A 16,294-nucleotide genomic window follows, 5' to 3' on the forward strand; every position below is an offset into this window, starting at 1 on the left:
CTCTTGAGGATAATTTTACCATTAAAAAAAAATTTAATTGAGGTGTATACTGACACAAAAAAGACTCAGAGGCCCACACCAAAAATATTAATACCAATATTCTAATGGCTAAGGAAGACTAACAAGGTAACCAAGAGATGAAAAACAAGTTAGATAATAGATCTTATTTTTAGTGTATTTTACAGCTGATTTAAGACATGGGTCAAAACTGACCCTTTATCATAAGACAGCAATTCTCAAACTTTTTTGGCTCACGTACCCCCCGTACTTTGTCCGACTACAACATTTTTCTAAGAAAACTATTTAAAAACATCTACAGAGCACAATGATGGAATGAATGAGTAATAACACACATTTTAAAGAATCTCATTTGGTAAATAAGTGGAAAGAAACAGTATCTAGTAGTGGTTTCCAACCTTTTTTGGATCGTGACCCCATTTTGATATCAATAATTTTTTGGTGGTGCCATAGACATTTTTTTTGTAGAATTAGATTTTGATTATTTTGGCACTGAGGCCCTAAAGGGACATGGATTTTTTAATTTTTTTATTGCGCGCTTACGCAAAGGTTCCATGCACTTGTGCTAATACGTGAGTGCGTAAAAGTTTTAAGGGAGCACGTAATACTTTTGTACATGTTAGAGCAGGGGTGTCCAATTCCGGTCCTCGAGGGCCACTATCCAGCATGTTTTAGATGTTTCCCTCTTCCAACACACCTGATTCAAATGATTAGGATCGTTATCAGGCTTCTGCAGAGCTGGATGAGGAGTTGATCATTTGAATCAGGTGTGTTGGAAGAGGGAAACATCTAAAACATGCTGGATAGTGGCCCTCGAGGACCCGAATTGGACACCCCTGTCTTAGAGGATCTAGTAAAGCTTTATTTCAGGGTTAGGGTTAACAATAACCTTTATGTGCTCGCTTACTAGCATACGTGCTCGCGTGTAACTTTTACGTGAGCACACAAGAAAAAAAAATGACCTGTGTCCCTTTAGGGGCTCCGTATTTTTGAGCTCAGTTTTTTTTTTTTTTTTCTTCTTTACTGTATTTTAGTTGAACTAGATTTATATTTCACAAAGTGAAAGTATAGAAATACAGTTGTTTAAGATTGTGCATTGTTTTAATGAAGAAAAAAAAACATAATAATTCAAACAAATTCAAAAATCTATTTACATTTTTCAGAAATTTCAGGTGACCCCATATGGGGTCCCGACCACGAGGTGGAAAAACCTGATTTAGTGGCTCCTGAATAGATTTATTTCTATAGTTTTTTTTTATCATTTCCCGTAATGTCACACCTGGGATGGGACCAATACTCTCTCTCTCTCTCTCTCTCTCTCTCTCTCTCTCTCTCTACCGTCTGTAGTCCCATCGCGTACCTCCATTTGAGAAACACTGTTATCAGAGATGTATAATTGTCATTGAACTTTAATAATTGAGAACGTAATTGCTATTGACTTTCAGGGGAAAAATAATAATTTGAATTTTAATTGTAATTAAAAAAATTCAATCGTAATTGAGTTGTAATTGAAGATGGATGAATAAAAGCGTAATTTTAAAATGTAATCAAACCCAACCCTGGTACTGTTTTATCATAAATATTTACTACTAAATCTGTACCATCTGCTGTATATATAATGAAGAATATCACATGAGAATAATTGCTTTCCAGAGCACCAGTTTTATCACAAGTGGGCCATCCTTTCTGACCCAGATGACATCACAGCGAGCTGTAAAGGCTACATCAAGTGTGACATAGCCGTAGTCAGCAAAGGGGATAATATCAAGACCCCACATAAGGCCAATGAGACCGATGAAGACGACATAGAAGGGTAAACCTTTGCTCCACAATATAATAACTAATAAAGTTAAATGCATTGTTAACTTGGTTCAATAATTTTTACTACAAACAGGATCATCAATTTGAATATTGATCTATTCATTTACATTTTTACATACGTGATCAATAGGTGTGTAACAAATCATTTTAACAATGATTCACGATTCATTGTTACCATTTCGAATCAATATTGATATCGGTTTATTTTGTTTGATTCGATCCAAAATAATGCAGTGACTTCAAATCGGTAACTTTTTAGCCAAAATAATAATTCAACCAATGTGAATGTGAAATAAAGCCCTGAAATACTGGACAGTGCAGGTGAGCGTTCATTGATTCATATGTTTCTTGTAATGGAATCATTTATAAATTAATTATGGACATAAACAAACAAGTAAACAACAATTAATGGCAAATGTATTGACATTTTATGTGAATAAAGTCCAACCAACACTTCAGTTTAAATGAACAGGATTTTTTTTTTTTAACATAAAAATAAATAGAGGTCGACCGATTAATCAGCTGGCCAATATATGGACTTTTTTCAATATCAATATTATTTATTTATTTTTATTTAGCACTTTAGAGTAGCCAATAAATGAAAAAAGTAAGAACATAAAACACATCCATTCGGATGTATGAATATACAACAACAACAAAAAAGTAATAATAAGCATGTGCATGGGAGAGCTAGAAGCCAATAGGCTTGCAAATAAAAAAGCTGATATAATAGGATCAGGATATACTATAATATTGCCTGATCAAATATTCTTATCCTATTATATCCTTAATAGGATAAGGAGTTTTGTTTTACTCGGTTGTGTATGGGTATATTTAAAGTTCAATAAAAGTTAAGAGTTCTATTGGTGTATTTAATTTAATTTCTAATATATACATTTATATCATATGAGTGTTTCAATTGTCTTTCATAATCAATGTGCTTTAAAAAAAGGTACATCGGCCTCAAATATTGGCTGATTTATTTATTTTTTTTAAATCGGTATCTGCATCGCCCTTTGTTGAGCTTTCTGCAGAGCTAACGAGCTAATGTTTGCAAGCTAATGCTAACGAGCTAATCCTACATGTGCTCGGTCCTGGCAGCGTCTTTGATAATAAAATACTATTAACACACATCCATATAAAGTATGCAGTGCTTAAATCCAATGTGTTATTTCCTTGTATCAATACAATCAATTGATTACCTTTTAAACTGATGATTTTGGATCAATTAATGTCATCTGGAAGTCCAATTTGCCGAGCACAGATCGATGTAGTTGGATTGTAGGAATATAAATCGATTCATCGTACTAATGGATGAATCGTTACACCCTTAGTGATCAATACCACAAAAAAAAAAAAAAAATGTTCTGCTGTTGTCAAAGTGGTTTAAATGTCACCATGAACTGGTCTTTGGTCCTTCATCAGGAATCTCCTGCTCCCAGAGGGAATCCCAGCAGAGAGGCAGTGGGCCAGGTTCTACGTAAAGATCTACCGCGCTGAAGGACTCCCCAAAATGAACACCAGCATCATGGCTAACGTGAAAAAGGCCTTCATAGGAGAGAACAGGGATCTTGTGGACCCCTACGTACAAGTGCAGTTTGCTGGGCAGAAGGTAACTCAAGCCTGTCTCTCTCCTTCAGGTTTTATCTCTCTCCAAGGAGCCGTTCTCCTCCAAAGCAGCCTGAGCTTATTGTTGCACACATGACGGACTATCGACTCAATCCTGGCAGGAACTTATAAAACTATATTTACAGTTATAAAAAAAAAAACACTGCTTTTATTTCTTTTGTCATTTTATAGACTTGTTTCCTTTTGTTATGAAACTGCAAGTGTTTGATGTGCATTTCCCACATGTGTGAAGGAAATTCAGATTATTAGGTTCAACATTAGTGGAAGCTTTTGTTGTCATCATGACACAAAGGTGCTGCACAGTGTCACAACATGAGATTTAAAGGCTTTAATGAACAAAATGTAACAGAAACTATTATTTTTGTATTGATTTTTTTATTTTGCACAAATACATTATCACATAAGAGATGGATAAACAGTGCAGGAAAAGACAGAAGAAAGGTCAAAGAGCGCAAAGAGCTATATATATATATAAAACAAAAGATAACCTAAGATACATGGGTAAAATTACTAAACATACATTTGGGAATACCTCAGTGTCAAATAATTCAACAGAATACTCATCCAACAATAAAAGCTTAGATCGAACAACAAGCTCTGCTGAATAGCAGGTACCACGTTTCCGAGAATTCAGTTAAATGACTTGGTTCCACCGAGTAAAACAAATTAAATTGTGCGAAGTGAAATTGTAATCTATGTTGAATTGCCTTTGAAACGATATATCACACGACTATGTTCCGATAAATTTAGAAAACATCAAAAAAGGGGTAATTTAAAAATTTCAAAAAGGTCTCCTCAAGGCTGTTGACATCCGTTCATAGAATATCAATGTGAATTTACAGCCCGATTCAACAAGCATTAATGGAGGAGTAGTCATTTGACAAACGGGGCTCCCGGTCGCCCCCTGGTGCCCCCGTGGCACATACGGAGTAATGGGCCCCATTCATATATTTGTATGTGTATGATTCAGTACCACCAACTGTCATAATGTTTGATTCACAAATAAATGAGAAAACAATTTTAATTGAAATTACTGAAAAAGGGGGGTGGGCCCTAATTAAATTGTGCGAGACATAATCGTAATCTACGTTGAATTACCTTTAAAACGATATGTCACGTGACTATGTTGCCATAAATTTTGAAATTATCGGAAATGGAGGGTGTGCTTCATTCATACCAAAAGTAGTCATTTGAAAAATGGAGCCCCCTGGCGCCCCCGTGACTCGTACAGGGTAGAGGGGCCCCATTTATATATCGGTATGTGCTAATGATTTGGTACCACCAACTGCTGTGTTATTTGACTCGCAAATAAATGAGAAATCGACTTTTTTTTGTTCTTTTGGGGCCCCAAATCAAAAATCGGGCTCTGAGCGTCTATGGAGAAGTAGCGATTTTAACTAGCGTATACAACAACAAGAAGAAGAACAAAGTGAGTGGCGTTTTGAGTCTGGTAGCTTGACCTAAAAAAAAAAATATAACACAAAGATAGTTACGTGCAACTAAAAAACTTCTTAATACATCTTTTGTAGCATTTCAAAGTCTTTCAGTTTGTTTTTTTTGCCAGGTGTGAATAATTGTTCCCCTATATATAGCTTCTGCTTGTATATACTGTGTATATATATATATATATACTACTGAAAAGACAAAAAATGCACACTTGCTGTGAGTTAAAGGGATCTTTTTGACCTAATAGTCAAATAAAAAGCCCCAGCTGTGAAAAATGCATGACAGCTGTATTTTTCCACCATTTTGCATTCAGTGTCATTGTTTCTCATGTGACTCCAGGGAAAGACTTCAGTTCAGAAGAGCAGCTACGAGCCCATCTGGAATGAACAGGTCATCTTCACCGAGCTGTTCCCTCCTCTCTGCAAAAGGCTGAAGGTCCAAATCAGAGACTCGGACAAAGTCAACGACGTGGCAATCGGATCGTACTTCATTGATCTGCGCAAGATATCAAACGATGGTGACAAAGGTATAGATGGGAACGTATGGCGTGCAAGCATTTTTGCGTGTTTGCATTGATTATCTGTCGAGCGCTTTGTTTTATTTCACCCAGAGCAGTCGTGGTTTTACTGTAGCTAGTAATGAGCTGCACTGGATTGGACATTAAGCTACACGACCTGCCTGACTGACCATCTGTGAGAATTTAGTGACTCACATTGAAAATGACCAGTAATCAATGCTCACATTAGCATATAAATTAATTCAATATTTATGACCTGATGACATTGAGAAATGACTAGACAGTGTGACAAGTTTAGGGGTTGAATTCCTAAAAATGATACCATGTTGAACCAATCATAGTAACAAATACTTGAATAATTATTCTGCCTGTAGTAGATATATTTTTTATTCCTGCCATGTTTTAAACAAAGAAATAAAGCTAAACAAGATGAAAACTTATGTCATTTCCAGTACATCAGCTCAAAGCTCAAACTTTGTTCTTTTTATGACCTTTTTTTTTTTTTAATCCCATTTTTTCTTTAAGGAAACGATAAAATGTGCAATAAATGATCTAAAAGACTACGTTCAAATCACACTTTATTTACAAAGCACTTTCCATACAGAGTGTAACTCAAAGTTTTAAAAAAATGCCAATATTGATGCTGCAACAGTGGATTAGGAATAGAAGTGGTTTCTCAAAATCAATGATTATTGTATTTTAGTAATATCAAACAAAACAAAAATAACTATTTTACCTTGAAGGTAACTACATAATTATTGTATTTTCACTCTTTGTTCTGCACCAATCTATACAAGCATAAAACAGCTTTTTAATACACATATTCTGAGGTGTTGCCAGGCAACAGTCGCTGCCTGGAGGCGGCCATTTCTAATGCAGAACTCTAAATACACATTTATCGCTCACCTGTTTCAATTTTTCATGCTCACGATGTTTTAGTCTTTCAGCCTGTCTGTGGCTGCGTTCGAAATGACACACGCCGTACTATGCACTACAAGTATGATCAGGATGATGAGCAAGTTTTCCCAAGATGCATTTTCAAACCGACAATGACAAAAACCTGAAACACGCTGAGGCTAAATATTTCTGTTAATTCGCCACCTTTAAAAGTTCTGGAAACATTTTAAGTGAGCAAGTGATCAAGTCGAATATCAACATGTGGTCATTTCATCCATAAAACTTGCGGAAACACATTTCATTCCGACATTTCAGACCCGCCATTGTGCTACTGAACAAACTTCTGGTTAACTTCAAAACAAGAGCCCTATTTATTTACAAAAGCGTTAAAAACTAATGGAAGACAAGAAGAGGTGCTTTTGTTTTGAAAAGGAATTGTTTGACTTTTAGCTTGAGGCCGGTCCCCCGGGTGATTTTACATTCTGCTCGCAATGCATCATGGGGCAGTTGAGTATGATTAGTGTGCCCACCGTGCATATTACAAAGATGTCTAGATATAGTATACATTTGGGTATTTCTCCAATACTCAATCTTCCCATACTATCTAATGTAAGCGCACTATATACATTTTAATATACAGTACGTCATCGCAGAACGAGTCCAGTAAAATCATCTTCGCTGCTATTAGAGTAGAGCACTTTGTGATTACATGTGTGCTATTTAAGTTCTCTGATAACGAATGTGTGTTAATGTATTGTTTCCTTTCTCATCTTCAGGGTTCCTACCCACTATGGGCCCAGCCTGGGTCAACATGTACGGCTCCACGCGTCAGTACTCTCTGATTGACGAGCATCAGGACCTGAACGACGGACTTGGCGAGGGCGTGTCCTTCAGAGCTCGGCTTTTGCTCTCGGTCGCCGTGGAGATTCTGGACACCACCTCACCTGAGATAATCGGCTCCACTGAGATTCAGGTTGAGGGTGTGTCCAACATATCAGAGGTCAGGTGATCTGCAGTGAACTACACCCACACACTGACATACAACAACTAAAACAATGGTAGCGCATGATTTACTGAGTCAGAAACCATATTTATTTAGTTTTTCATCAGGGAATGCTATAAAATAAAAGGTAATGCTTAAAGACATAGAAATATCTTGGAAAATACATCTAACTCATGGAAATCTTGTCTAAGGTTTCTTGTAAATATCAGGGTTTTGACACCAGGGAAACATTTGTTTTGGATTTGTCTACAGAACAATTTGGAATTTTGCATTTTAAAGCTTTAGATATAGGTTTGGAAATACTGTGTATTCCTGTACTTTACATGCAACTGCGTCACATGTGGGAGTTTGTCTACAGCACACCTGAAACCATTATAGTCTAACAGCCTGGCCTCAAATGATCCTAAGGGAAATCATTATATCATTACTTACTGTGGTTTGGATGAATTGCTATAGGCTTCAGGGTGTCATGTTGGCAGTAATGAGATAGAATAATAGTTATAATTTATGGTACAACAAGTGTGTTTAATCCGAGAACACTATCGCTATAATTTGTAACACCATCACTATCACTGAGTGATTTTTACGCAACATATTATACCCAATAAAAAGTCATTATAATCCAAATATATGACAATTTAGAGTTGTGTTCATTCATTTTCAACTATACCATGCCTAACAAAATGATGAAAAATTACCATGGGTGGAATCCAAAAATATTTACCACAATTACTGAAAAAATTTGGAATGTAAGAACAAAAAATTATCAGAAAAATAAAAATAAAATGAAACTGGACACTTGGTCTTTTTTTCCACCCATTTCCCTGGTGAAGCCATCGTCTCCTTGATATATGAACAGCTACAGGAGAGTGGAACAAAAAATGACATTTTTCGATTAGGTAAATTTTTTTTATTTATTTATTCAGTTCATTTCCGACATGGTTGCATTCACAGAAGTTTTGTTATTTTTTTTATTTTTTTTTTTTTGTACATGTCGAAAAAGGAGACGAGAGAAGCAGTTTGCTTATCTAGGTCCCGTCCCCTGTTTAAAACACAGAAAATTTACATCAAAGCTTGTCTCTTTGGTCAAACAGTCTTTGGTTCTTCTGAGCACAACTACAATTTTTTATTTTTTTTTTTGTCCTTTTTTATGTAGGATTCATTCTCATCTGTGGTCAGTGTTGTCTTTTTTTATTACTGGTCACACGCCCGGTGGGAGATGACCAGAAATGAAAACAACTATAGAAACAAATCTATTCAGGAGGCACTAAATATAGTTTTTGTACTTATGTATACAACAAGATTCTTTAAAATGTGTTAACACACATTCCATCATTTTTTTTTCACAGAATTCTGAGTAAAATGTTGTAGTCAGACAAAGGAGGTACTTGGATTCAGAGGTCGTACTAGAGCCAAAAAAGTTCGAGAACCACTGTTCTAAAATATCAGAGAAGATGCTGAAGCTATAGAACCCAAGACACAACTTTATGAAAATAATGTAAATACGTTCGCTCGTGTGAAAATCACCCACCGATAGTGTTCTAGAACAGTGATTCTCAACTGGTGGGTCGGGACCCAAATTGGGTCGCGGACCTGTACTGAGTGGGTCGCGAACAGCTGGTGAAAAATAAATAAATAAATAATTAAAGTCTCTCATGTTGGACTTGTCTTATATTTTGAAAAATAAACGTTTATTTTGACAGGCATGCTGTGAAAAGCATGTTGCACAGGAAAATAAAGAGATTTATGTTTTAAAAAAGAGAATGTGGGTTTTCAACCGCTATTTTTGAAAAACGTGGGTCGTGATTTATTGGCCGAGGGAAAATGTGGGTCCCAGGGTGAGACCAGTTGAGAACCCCTGTTCAAGAGTTAAGGTTGTACAGTAGATTAAACATCAGATTGAAAGATCAAGGTTTGTTTGCTTCACTAAAATGAATTCTCTCACCATCCCATCAGAGCGCTACAGGAAAAATGGAGGAATTCTTCCTCTTCGGTTCCTTCCTGGAAGCCACCATGATTGACAGAAAGATTGGAGACAAGCCGATCACCTTTGAAATCACAATAGGTAGCATGATTTTTCCCTTTCTTTTGGAATGCTGAACCACATATCAGTCCCTATAGACACACTGTAAGTTACAGTATGTATTAAATCAAAAGCCATACCTTAATACTCCTGTACCAGGTAACTATGGCAACCAGATTGATGGTGTGAGTAAACCCTCTGCGGGGAAGAAGAAGAAGAAAGATGGGGAGAATGAGGAAGAGGAAAGCGAGCTCATTCAGAACTCCAGTGAGGACGAGGCGGACGAGGACGCCGAGCTGGTCTCAGTTTCTTCTACTCCTCTGATGAAGCCCGTCATCACTGATAGGTCAACTGTTAAATCATCCATCATTATCTAATGCAGATGATGTCTGGGCTGATTTTAGAATGTACGGTGATTGTGATCATCTCTTAGAACAAAAATAACTTGTGCTGAATTTACAGGAACTACTTTCATCTCCCGTACTTTGAAAAGAAACCGTGTGTTTACATCAAAAGTTGGTGGCAAGACCAGCGAAGAAGACTTTACAACTCCAATATGATGGATAAGATCGCAGATAAGCTGGTCAGTGCATGTATTATTGTTCTTCAAAGCTGGTCATTGAGTATATATGTATACTGTATATCTTTAATTTATTTTTATCGTTGCTTTTTTTTTTTTTTTGACAGGAAGAAGGTTTGAATGATGTTCAGGAAATCATTAAGACAGAAAAAGCCTTTCCAGAGCGAAGACTAAGAGGAGTGGTGGAGGAGCTCAGCATAGGATGCAGGTAATTATTATTATTATTATTATTATTATTCAATAGGCACACTATTTATTTTTTTAGTTTGATCGTATGAATACTTTTTGAGATATGGCCAATTTAATTATGGGGTATGCATCAATTTTCGTGCATCCGTATTTTTTTTACCATTTTCAGCTTCCAATATCTCAGGAAATACATCACATAGGAAACTGAAATTCGGTAAAGTTATACAACTCCACCTACTCTCTCAGAATATATTTAAATATCTGCTATACATTTTATCTGGTGGAAATGCCAGCCCCTCAAAATTGAAAAAAAGGTTTCAGGGTTTCGGGTTTTGAACATGTTTGGGCAACTTTACATATGTCTCAGCTCACTTTTATTTGATCAGTTTTGAGCTATGTACATAGAATATTTAAATCACTAATGATTAGTCAGATCTATGCATTGCTAATACTTTTTTTTACTGATTTCATTGGCCTATAACTGCTTGTGGGAATGTAAGTAAAAATCTGATCTCTGTTTTAATTCATATCATAAAGGTTGCTCTTTCTTGGGATATAAAACACCCTTAAACTGTATAATATTTACTTAATACTCAGGCATCAAAATTATTAATAAAAACCTCCTACTCAAGATCTTATATTGTTTAATACATTTGGAGACTCTTTAGAGTGCTTCGTTGTATCGTAGCCCATTTGAGCTCAGTTTTACATTCAAACCGTAAGCGTTGAACCTAAACATTACCAATCAAACCAGGCAGGTTTGATTGGTAATTTGATCAATAATGAGAGAATATGAATTGCCCTCAACCAACCAACATTGATTGGATCCGCAAGAGCTTGGCTGTGCATGTTTACCCTCAGCAGTAATCAAAGTGGCAGTACAAATGTGAATGTTTGAGCAGGATTAAAGTGGGTTAAGAAAGTACTGTCCACACTAATGTATGAGGCTTGTTTTTTTTCCAGTCGATTTGTGACTCTGGCGAATAAAGATTTAAACCAGCCTGGCAGAACCAAACTGGATCGAGAGCGACTCAAGTCCTGCATGAGAGAGATGGTATGACACAAATAAAGACGTGGATGAGAGTTTAGCAGGAGGAGACTGTGACTAATCTCAGCACCAAGCACTAAACAGTATGGATTTACTCAGACCAGGCAAAGACATTTGCTTTGTGAAAATGCTCTTCCATCATCATGTACTGCAGCCTATTTGCACCAGCTGTCCATCACATTGTTTCCTAGCATCGAGTCGATTTTATTAAATCAATGTTTTTTTTTTTTTTTTATTAATTGCATGTAAAAATTTGAATGGAAAGTAATGCAACATCGATGCACAGATAATCAACATAAATACAAAGATTGTAGTGTTGATTCTTGTTTTGTCTTCTCACCTCCTGCAGGACAACATGGGCCAACAGTCCAGGCTGATTCGGACTCAGGTGAAGAAAAACACAGTCAGAGACAAACTCAAGCTGGTGCAAAACTTCCTGCAGAGGTTGCGTTTCCTTGCAGATGAGGTAAAAAAAAAAAATTAAAAATTAAAAAACCCTGTCCCGTCCATAAAATAAAAAAAACACCTGCTGTGGTTGGTGAATACTGGTTTAGGGGACAGGAGTGTAATTAGCACGAGACGATGTCTCAATTCTTTCCAGCCGCAGCACAGCATCCCCGACGTCTTTGTGTGGATGATGAGCAACAACAAGCGCATCGCTTACGCACGGATTCCTTCCAAAGACATCCTGTACTCCACAGTGGACGAGGAAACAGGCAAAGACTGTGGAAAAGTCAAAGCTGTCTTCCTGAAGGTGCTGCGATCTCACTGTCACACTCACACAAAATATAGGAGTGACATTCACAGAAGAAATGTCAAAAATGACACTATAGAAAAAACCAGACCAAACCCACAAATATTCAGTTTTCATTTGCATTTCTCGAAAGTAGTTTGCAAAATGCTAATGAATAATTCAAAATAAAAAATTAGAGCCTAATAAGAATAAATTGATCCAGAATGATGAATTATATTGCTCTTGTGTCTGCAGCTGCCTGGTAAGAAAGGATTCGGTCCTGCAGGTTGGACGGTTCAGGCTAAGCTTGAACTGTATCTGTGGCTTGGCCTCAATAAGCAAAGAAAGGAATTCCTCAGTGGTTTGCCCAACGGCTTCGAGGAAATCAAAGCTGCAAAGTCAGGATCCGGTCCTCACTTTGCCCCGCCTGTCAGCCTCGTCTACAACAGTGAGTACTAGACTAACTATGATTCACAGGGAGAGTCAACACATCATCTCTCTGGAGTAGGGCTGGGCGATATTTCCTACAAAAAATCTTTGATTTTTTAAAGAAAAAATCGAGTTTCGATACGATTTTCGTTTTTTTTTTTTTTCAATGCACTGAAAAATGACTGCAGACATCAGATATATTGTCAAAAGTGCAACGTTATTGCTGTGATTGTCCTCAAGAGTTAAAATGTGTAAAACAATCCCAAAATAAAAAGTAAATGAGGTTCTGTCATTCAACAATTTCAAGCTTTAAACCAAGTTTCAGCAAAAGTGCAACAGCAACTTCGCAGTAGCTTCAATTTTCTGATTAAGAAATCAGATGACTACACATTTTATAACATTACAAATAAAAAAATAATAAACTCTTCCCTTAGCATCTCAGCATAGTGCGAATAAAATATTAAACATGCCTGTGGCACACAAACAAATGTAAACAAAAAGGGGGCGGGCTCACATCGCGCTACGTTAACCCACAAGGACGGAACGTGAAAAAGTTTGAAAAACTGTGGTGGGAAAACTCGAATTTGCAAAATAAAAATTGTTTTTATCTACAAATTCGATAAATCGATTAAATCCATTTTTTTTGCCCAGTCCTACTCTGGAGTAAATATTGTTCAAATGTTTCATTTCCATGAAGATATATTGTTTTTTAGATTTGAAATCTTGGGTTTTCTTTGGAAAATCTTTCATACTTTTCTTCTTCTTTCTTTCTTCCTTTTTTTTTTCTTTTTGCACATTTAATTCCTTAAACACGTTAGGTTTTGCTCTTTAAGGAGGAACTTTTTTGTGTGTGTGCCTGCAGTGAAGCAGGTGTTCCAGCTGAGAGCCCACATGTACCAGGCTCGTAGCCTGTTTGCCGCAGACAGCAGCGGCCTGTCGGACCCCTTCGCTCGGGTCTTCTTCTCCACCCACAGCCAAGTCACAGAGGTATCAGAAACATGCATGGAGTTACTGCCCATATTTGCGTTAAAATGGAACTAATTTGTGTGTTTTTTACAGATTTTAAGTGAGACCCTTTGCCCCACGTGGGACCAGCTGCTGGTATTCGATGATGTGGAGCTGTTCGGGGAGGCCAGTGAGCTGAGGGACGACCCTCCCATTATTGTGGTTGAAATCTATGACCAGGACACTGTGGTAGGAGGATATTCTTGGAGCACACAGACACATAGCGGCTAAATGTTATCTTGGTTATTATCTGTAAATTAAACTGTTGCTTTGCTTGTTATTCATCCTCCTCTTTTCTGTGTGTCTACTCTTGTCTCCCTCCTTCTGTCGCACATGGGAAAAAAACTATTCTCACTAATATGATTCTGGCAAAACAGAGTAAAAAGGCATATGTTGGGTTTTAGTTGTGTCAAACAGCGTTAGTAGTTAGCACAAGTTTGTTTCCTATCACTTTAAATTACTTTTTTTTTATTAGTTGCATGTTTCTTTCTGATTAGAAATGGTTCTACTTGTAGTATCTTTAATAAATATTAGTAAATTCGCACTGTTGACTTACAGTATATTGGCTGAGTTCACTACTTTACAATCATAGCCTCTCAAATTGCATGTTTTGTTTTGTGTTTATTTTTTCCCACTGTCAACATTTTGGCCAATACTGACATCACATGGTCACCCTGGTAACTGTTTCTCACACACTCCCCCTGAGTCTAACTCCCATCCCTCTTATTGTTCCCCTTTACTGCCCTGACTGCCTGCTGTCCCACAATGTGGTGTCCAGGGTAAGGCAGAGTTTATAGGTCGGACATTTGCCAAGCCCACCATCAAAATGTGTGACGAGCATTACGGACCCCCGAGGTTCCCGCCCCAGCTGGAGTATTACCAGATCTACAGAGGGAACAGCACAGCAGGGGAGCTGCTGGCTGCCTTTGAGCTGCTGCAGGTAAACAGGCACAGCACAGCCATTAGAAAATGATCACATTGAAAAGTAATTGAGCATAGTTGCATGCAAATGAAGACAACCTTAAAATAAGTGTTCATAGTTTTGCTACAAACTGATGCAATGCCTTTCTGAAAATGTTCATTTTTGTTGTTCTTTTTCACAGACATGCAAATTCAATATTTGTTTTGAAATCTGTATTAGTTAAAGCTGCAAAAGATTCAATATTATAATCAGATAAATCCATAGTGTGGGCCACATAGATAGATAAATCGAAGATTATCTGCACAAAATAAAGATGTAAAAAGTCAAAATTGCTGATCGAAAGTGTCATTTGATCTCCAGTGTTACCACTCCTTTTGTTGACATTGTCGGAAAAGTGTGGCGCATTGCATTGTGGGATGTGCAGTACTGGAGACGGTTGCATAGAAGTGTTTTTACTTTATTCTTACCATGATTTCTTGAAAGGGTTTTTTTTTTTTTTTTTTTTTAAAACTCTGCCAAAGTGACTTCCCAACATCTAGACTCTAGACTGCACATCCCACATATACATTTTTCCAAAAGATGTCAATAAACCAATTGTTTACAATGGAGATGAAAACTATTTTTCGAGCAGCAATTTCACCTTTTAATTTTTTTTTTTTTTTTCGAGCAAATGATCTTCAATTTATTGTTCTAGGCCTACACCTTTTAAGCATTTTCATTACAACTTTGATCAAATTTGTTCACGATGTCCCAATTATTTGCACCTGAAAAAAAAGGTTACTTCATGATTGATATCCTTGCTTTGTTTCTTTGCTTTTATTACACCCTGAAATCTCATATTGTTAAACCATGAAGGGTCTTGTGCTGGTCGTGTTTTGTGCTCATAGGTCTTATGTTCTGTTCTCTCCAACGTCCTACTTTCCTTTCTCCTGGACTGCAAAGTCGCATTTTTCTATACCTTATTTTTCCATTCTGCTCTTTTTTCTGCCTTTATTATTTTAACTTGTAATCTTGTTTCAACTCCATGGCTTCCGTCTCTCTCTTCCTGCTGTCTACAGATTCCTTTTGATGTGGAGGAGATCAGGCGCGCTCTTATTGCTGTCCATAACTTTGCTGTTCCTCATATAAAGGTTCTTCTATCTTTTCATCCCTGTTGATCCTGTTGGATAACACAATTTCCATCACAGCTGTTGTGCTTTATCACCGTAAAGCTTCCTAATTGTGTTTGATGTATAATATCTTTGGTTAAAAGTACACCCAGCTGTGGTTTGGTTTCTCATTAGATTGGTCAAGGAGGCAGGGCTGATCTCCCACCACTGGAGCAGCCGACGGACTCAGAGCGAGGGCCCATCCTGCCTGTGCCTCTGGGCATCCGGCCTGTCCTGAGCCGATACCGCATCGAGGTGGTTTTAATCTGATCATTTATCGCAGAGTTTTGAAAACAGGAGTCCTTCTATTCTGACTTTTGCTAGTTTTCCCTTTTGTTCAGGTTTTGTTCTGGGGATTACGAGACCTAAAAAGAATAAACCTAGCTCAGGTGGATCGACCCCGAGTGGACATAGAGTGTGCAGGTCGAGGAGTTCAATCCGTCCTGATCCAGAACTACAAGAAGAATCCCAACTTTAGCACCCTGGTCAAATGGTTTGAGGTGGTAAGAGAGAAATATTCACCTCTAGGAAGTCTATACCTCATTGGTATAAACATCAACATCTCAAAGAAAGAGATAAGACATTTCTTTCTCTTGACCTATAAGGACCTGCCAGAAAACGAGCTCCTCCACCCTCCTCTAAACATCCGGGTAGTGGATTGCAGAGCGTTCGGTCGCTACACCCTCGTCGGGTCTCACGCTGTCAGCAGTTTGAGACGTTTCATCTACAGTGCTCCAGACAAGACTTCCAATAACTGGGCCACAGCAGGTGAGAAAACTGATCTGACTGAGTGCAAGACAGTCAGGATGGTTTAAAATATTTTATTTATTTATTTTTTAACAAATATGAGCGATTGAGATACTAATGGCAATTTATAGGCTTCTTT

General features: G+C 37.3%; 1 protein-coding gene across 20 annotated transcripts in view; it reads left to right on the plus strand.

Moving 5' to 3' along the window:
* otofa (otoferlin a) overlaps positions 1 to 16,294 on the plus strand; it is a 93,587-nt gene that overhangs the window by 62,831 nt on the left and 14,462 nt on the right. For 14 of the 20 annotated variants that reach the window (XR_003672938.1, XR_003672940.1, XR_003672939.1 and 11 more), the window contains exons 12-30: positions 1,672 to 1,831; positions 3,265 to 3,451; positions 5,254 to 5,440; positions 7,105 to 7,328; positions 9,288 to 9,396; positions 9,514 to 9,700; positions 9,817 to 9,937; positions 10,042 to 10,142; positions 11,087 to 11,177; positions 11,521 to 11,637; positions 11,773 to 11,925; positions 12,160 to 12,352; positions 13,196 to 13,320; positions 13,393 to 13,527; positions 14,117 to 14,278; positions 15,319 to 15,390; positions 15,544 to 15,663; positions 15,750 to 15,911; positions 16,014 to 16,176. Coding sequence is in view for 17 of the 20 variants with exons in the window: in XM_028439161.1 (XP_028294962.1) it covers positions 1,672 to 1,831; positions 3,265 to 3,451; positions 5,254 to 5,440; positions 7,105 to 7,328; positions 9,288 to 9,396; positions 9,514 to 9,700; positions 9,817 to 9,937; positions 10,042 to 10,142; positions 11,087 to 11,177; positions 11,521 to 11,637; positions 11,773 to 11,925; positions 12,160 to 12,352; positions 13,196 to 13,320; positions 13,393 to 13,527; positions 14,117 to 14,278; positions 15,319 to 15,390; positions 15,544 to 15,663; positions 15,750 to 15,911; positions 16,014 to 16,176 (2,769 nt within the window). In the remaining 3 variants the exon portion in view is untranslated. The remainder of the gene's footprint in view (positions 1 to 1,671; positions 1,832 to 3,264; positions 3,452 to 5,253; positions 5,441 to 7,104; positions 7,329 to 9,287; positions 9,397 to 9,513; positions 9,701 to 9,816; positions 9,938 to 10,041; positions 10,143 to 11,086; positions 11,178 to 11,520; positions 11,638 to 11,772; positions 11,926 to 12,159; positions 12,353 to 13,195; positions 13,321 to 13,392; positions 13,528 to 14,116; positions 14,279 to 15,318; positions 15,391 to 15,543; positions 15,664 to 15,749; positions 15,912 to 16,013; positions 16,177 to 16,294) is intronic. The other 6 variants (XM_028439163.1, XM_028439155.1, XM_028439169.1 and 3 more) reach the window with 1 other exon arrangement.

Source organism: Gouania willdenowi, chromosome 24, assembly GCF_900634775.1.
Source record: "Gouania willdenowi chromosome 24, fGouWil2.1, whole genome shotgun sequence".
NCBI lineage: Eukaryota > Metazoa > Chordata > Actinopteri > Blenniiformes > Gobiesocidae > Gouania > Gouania willdenowi.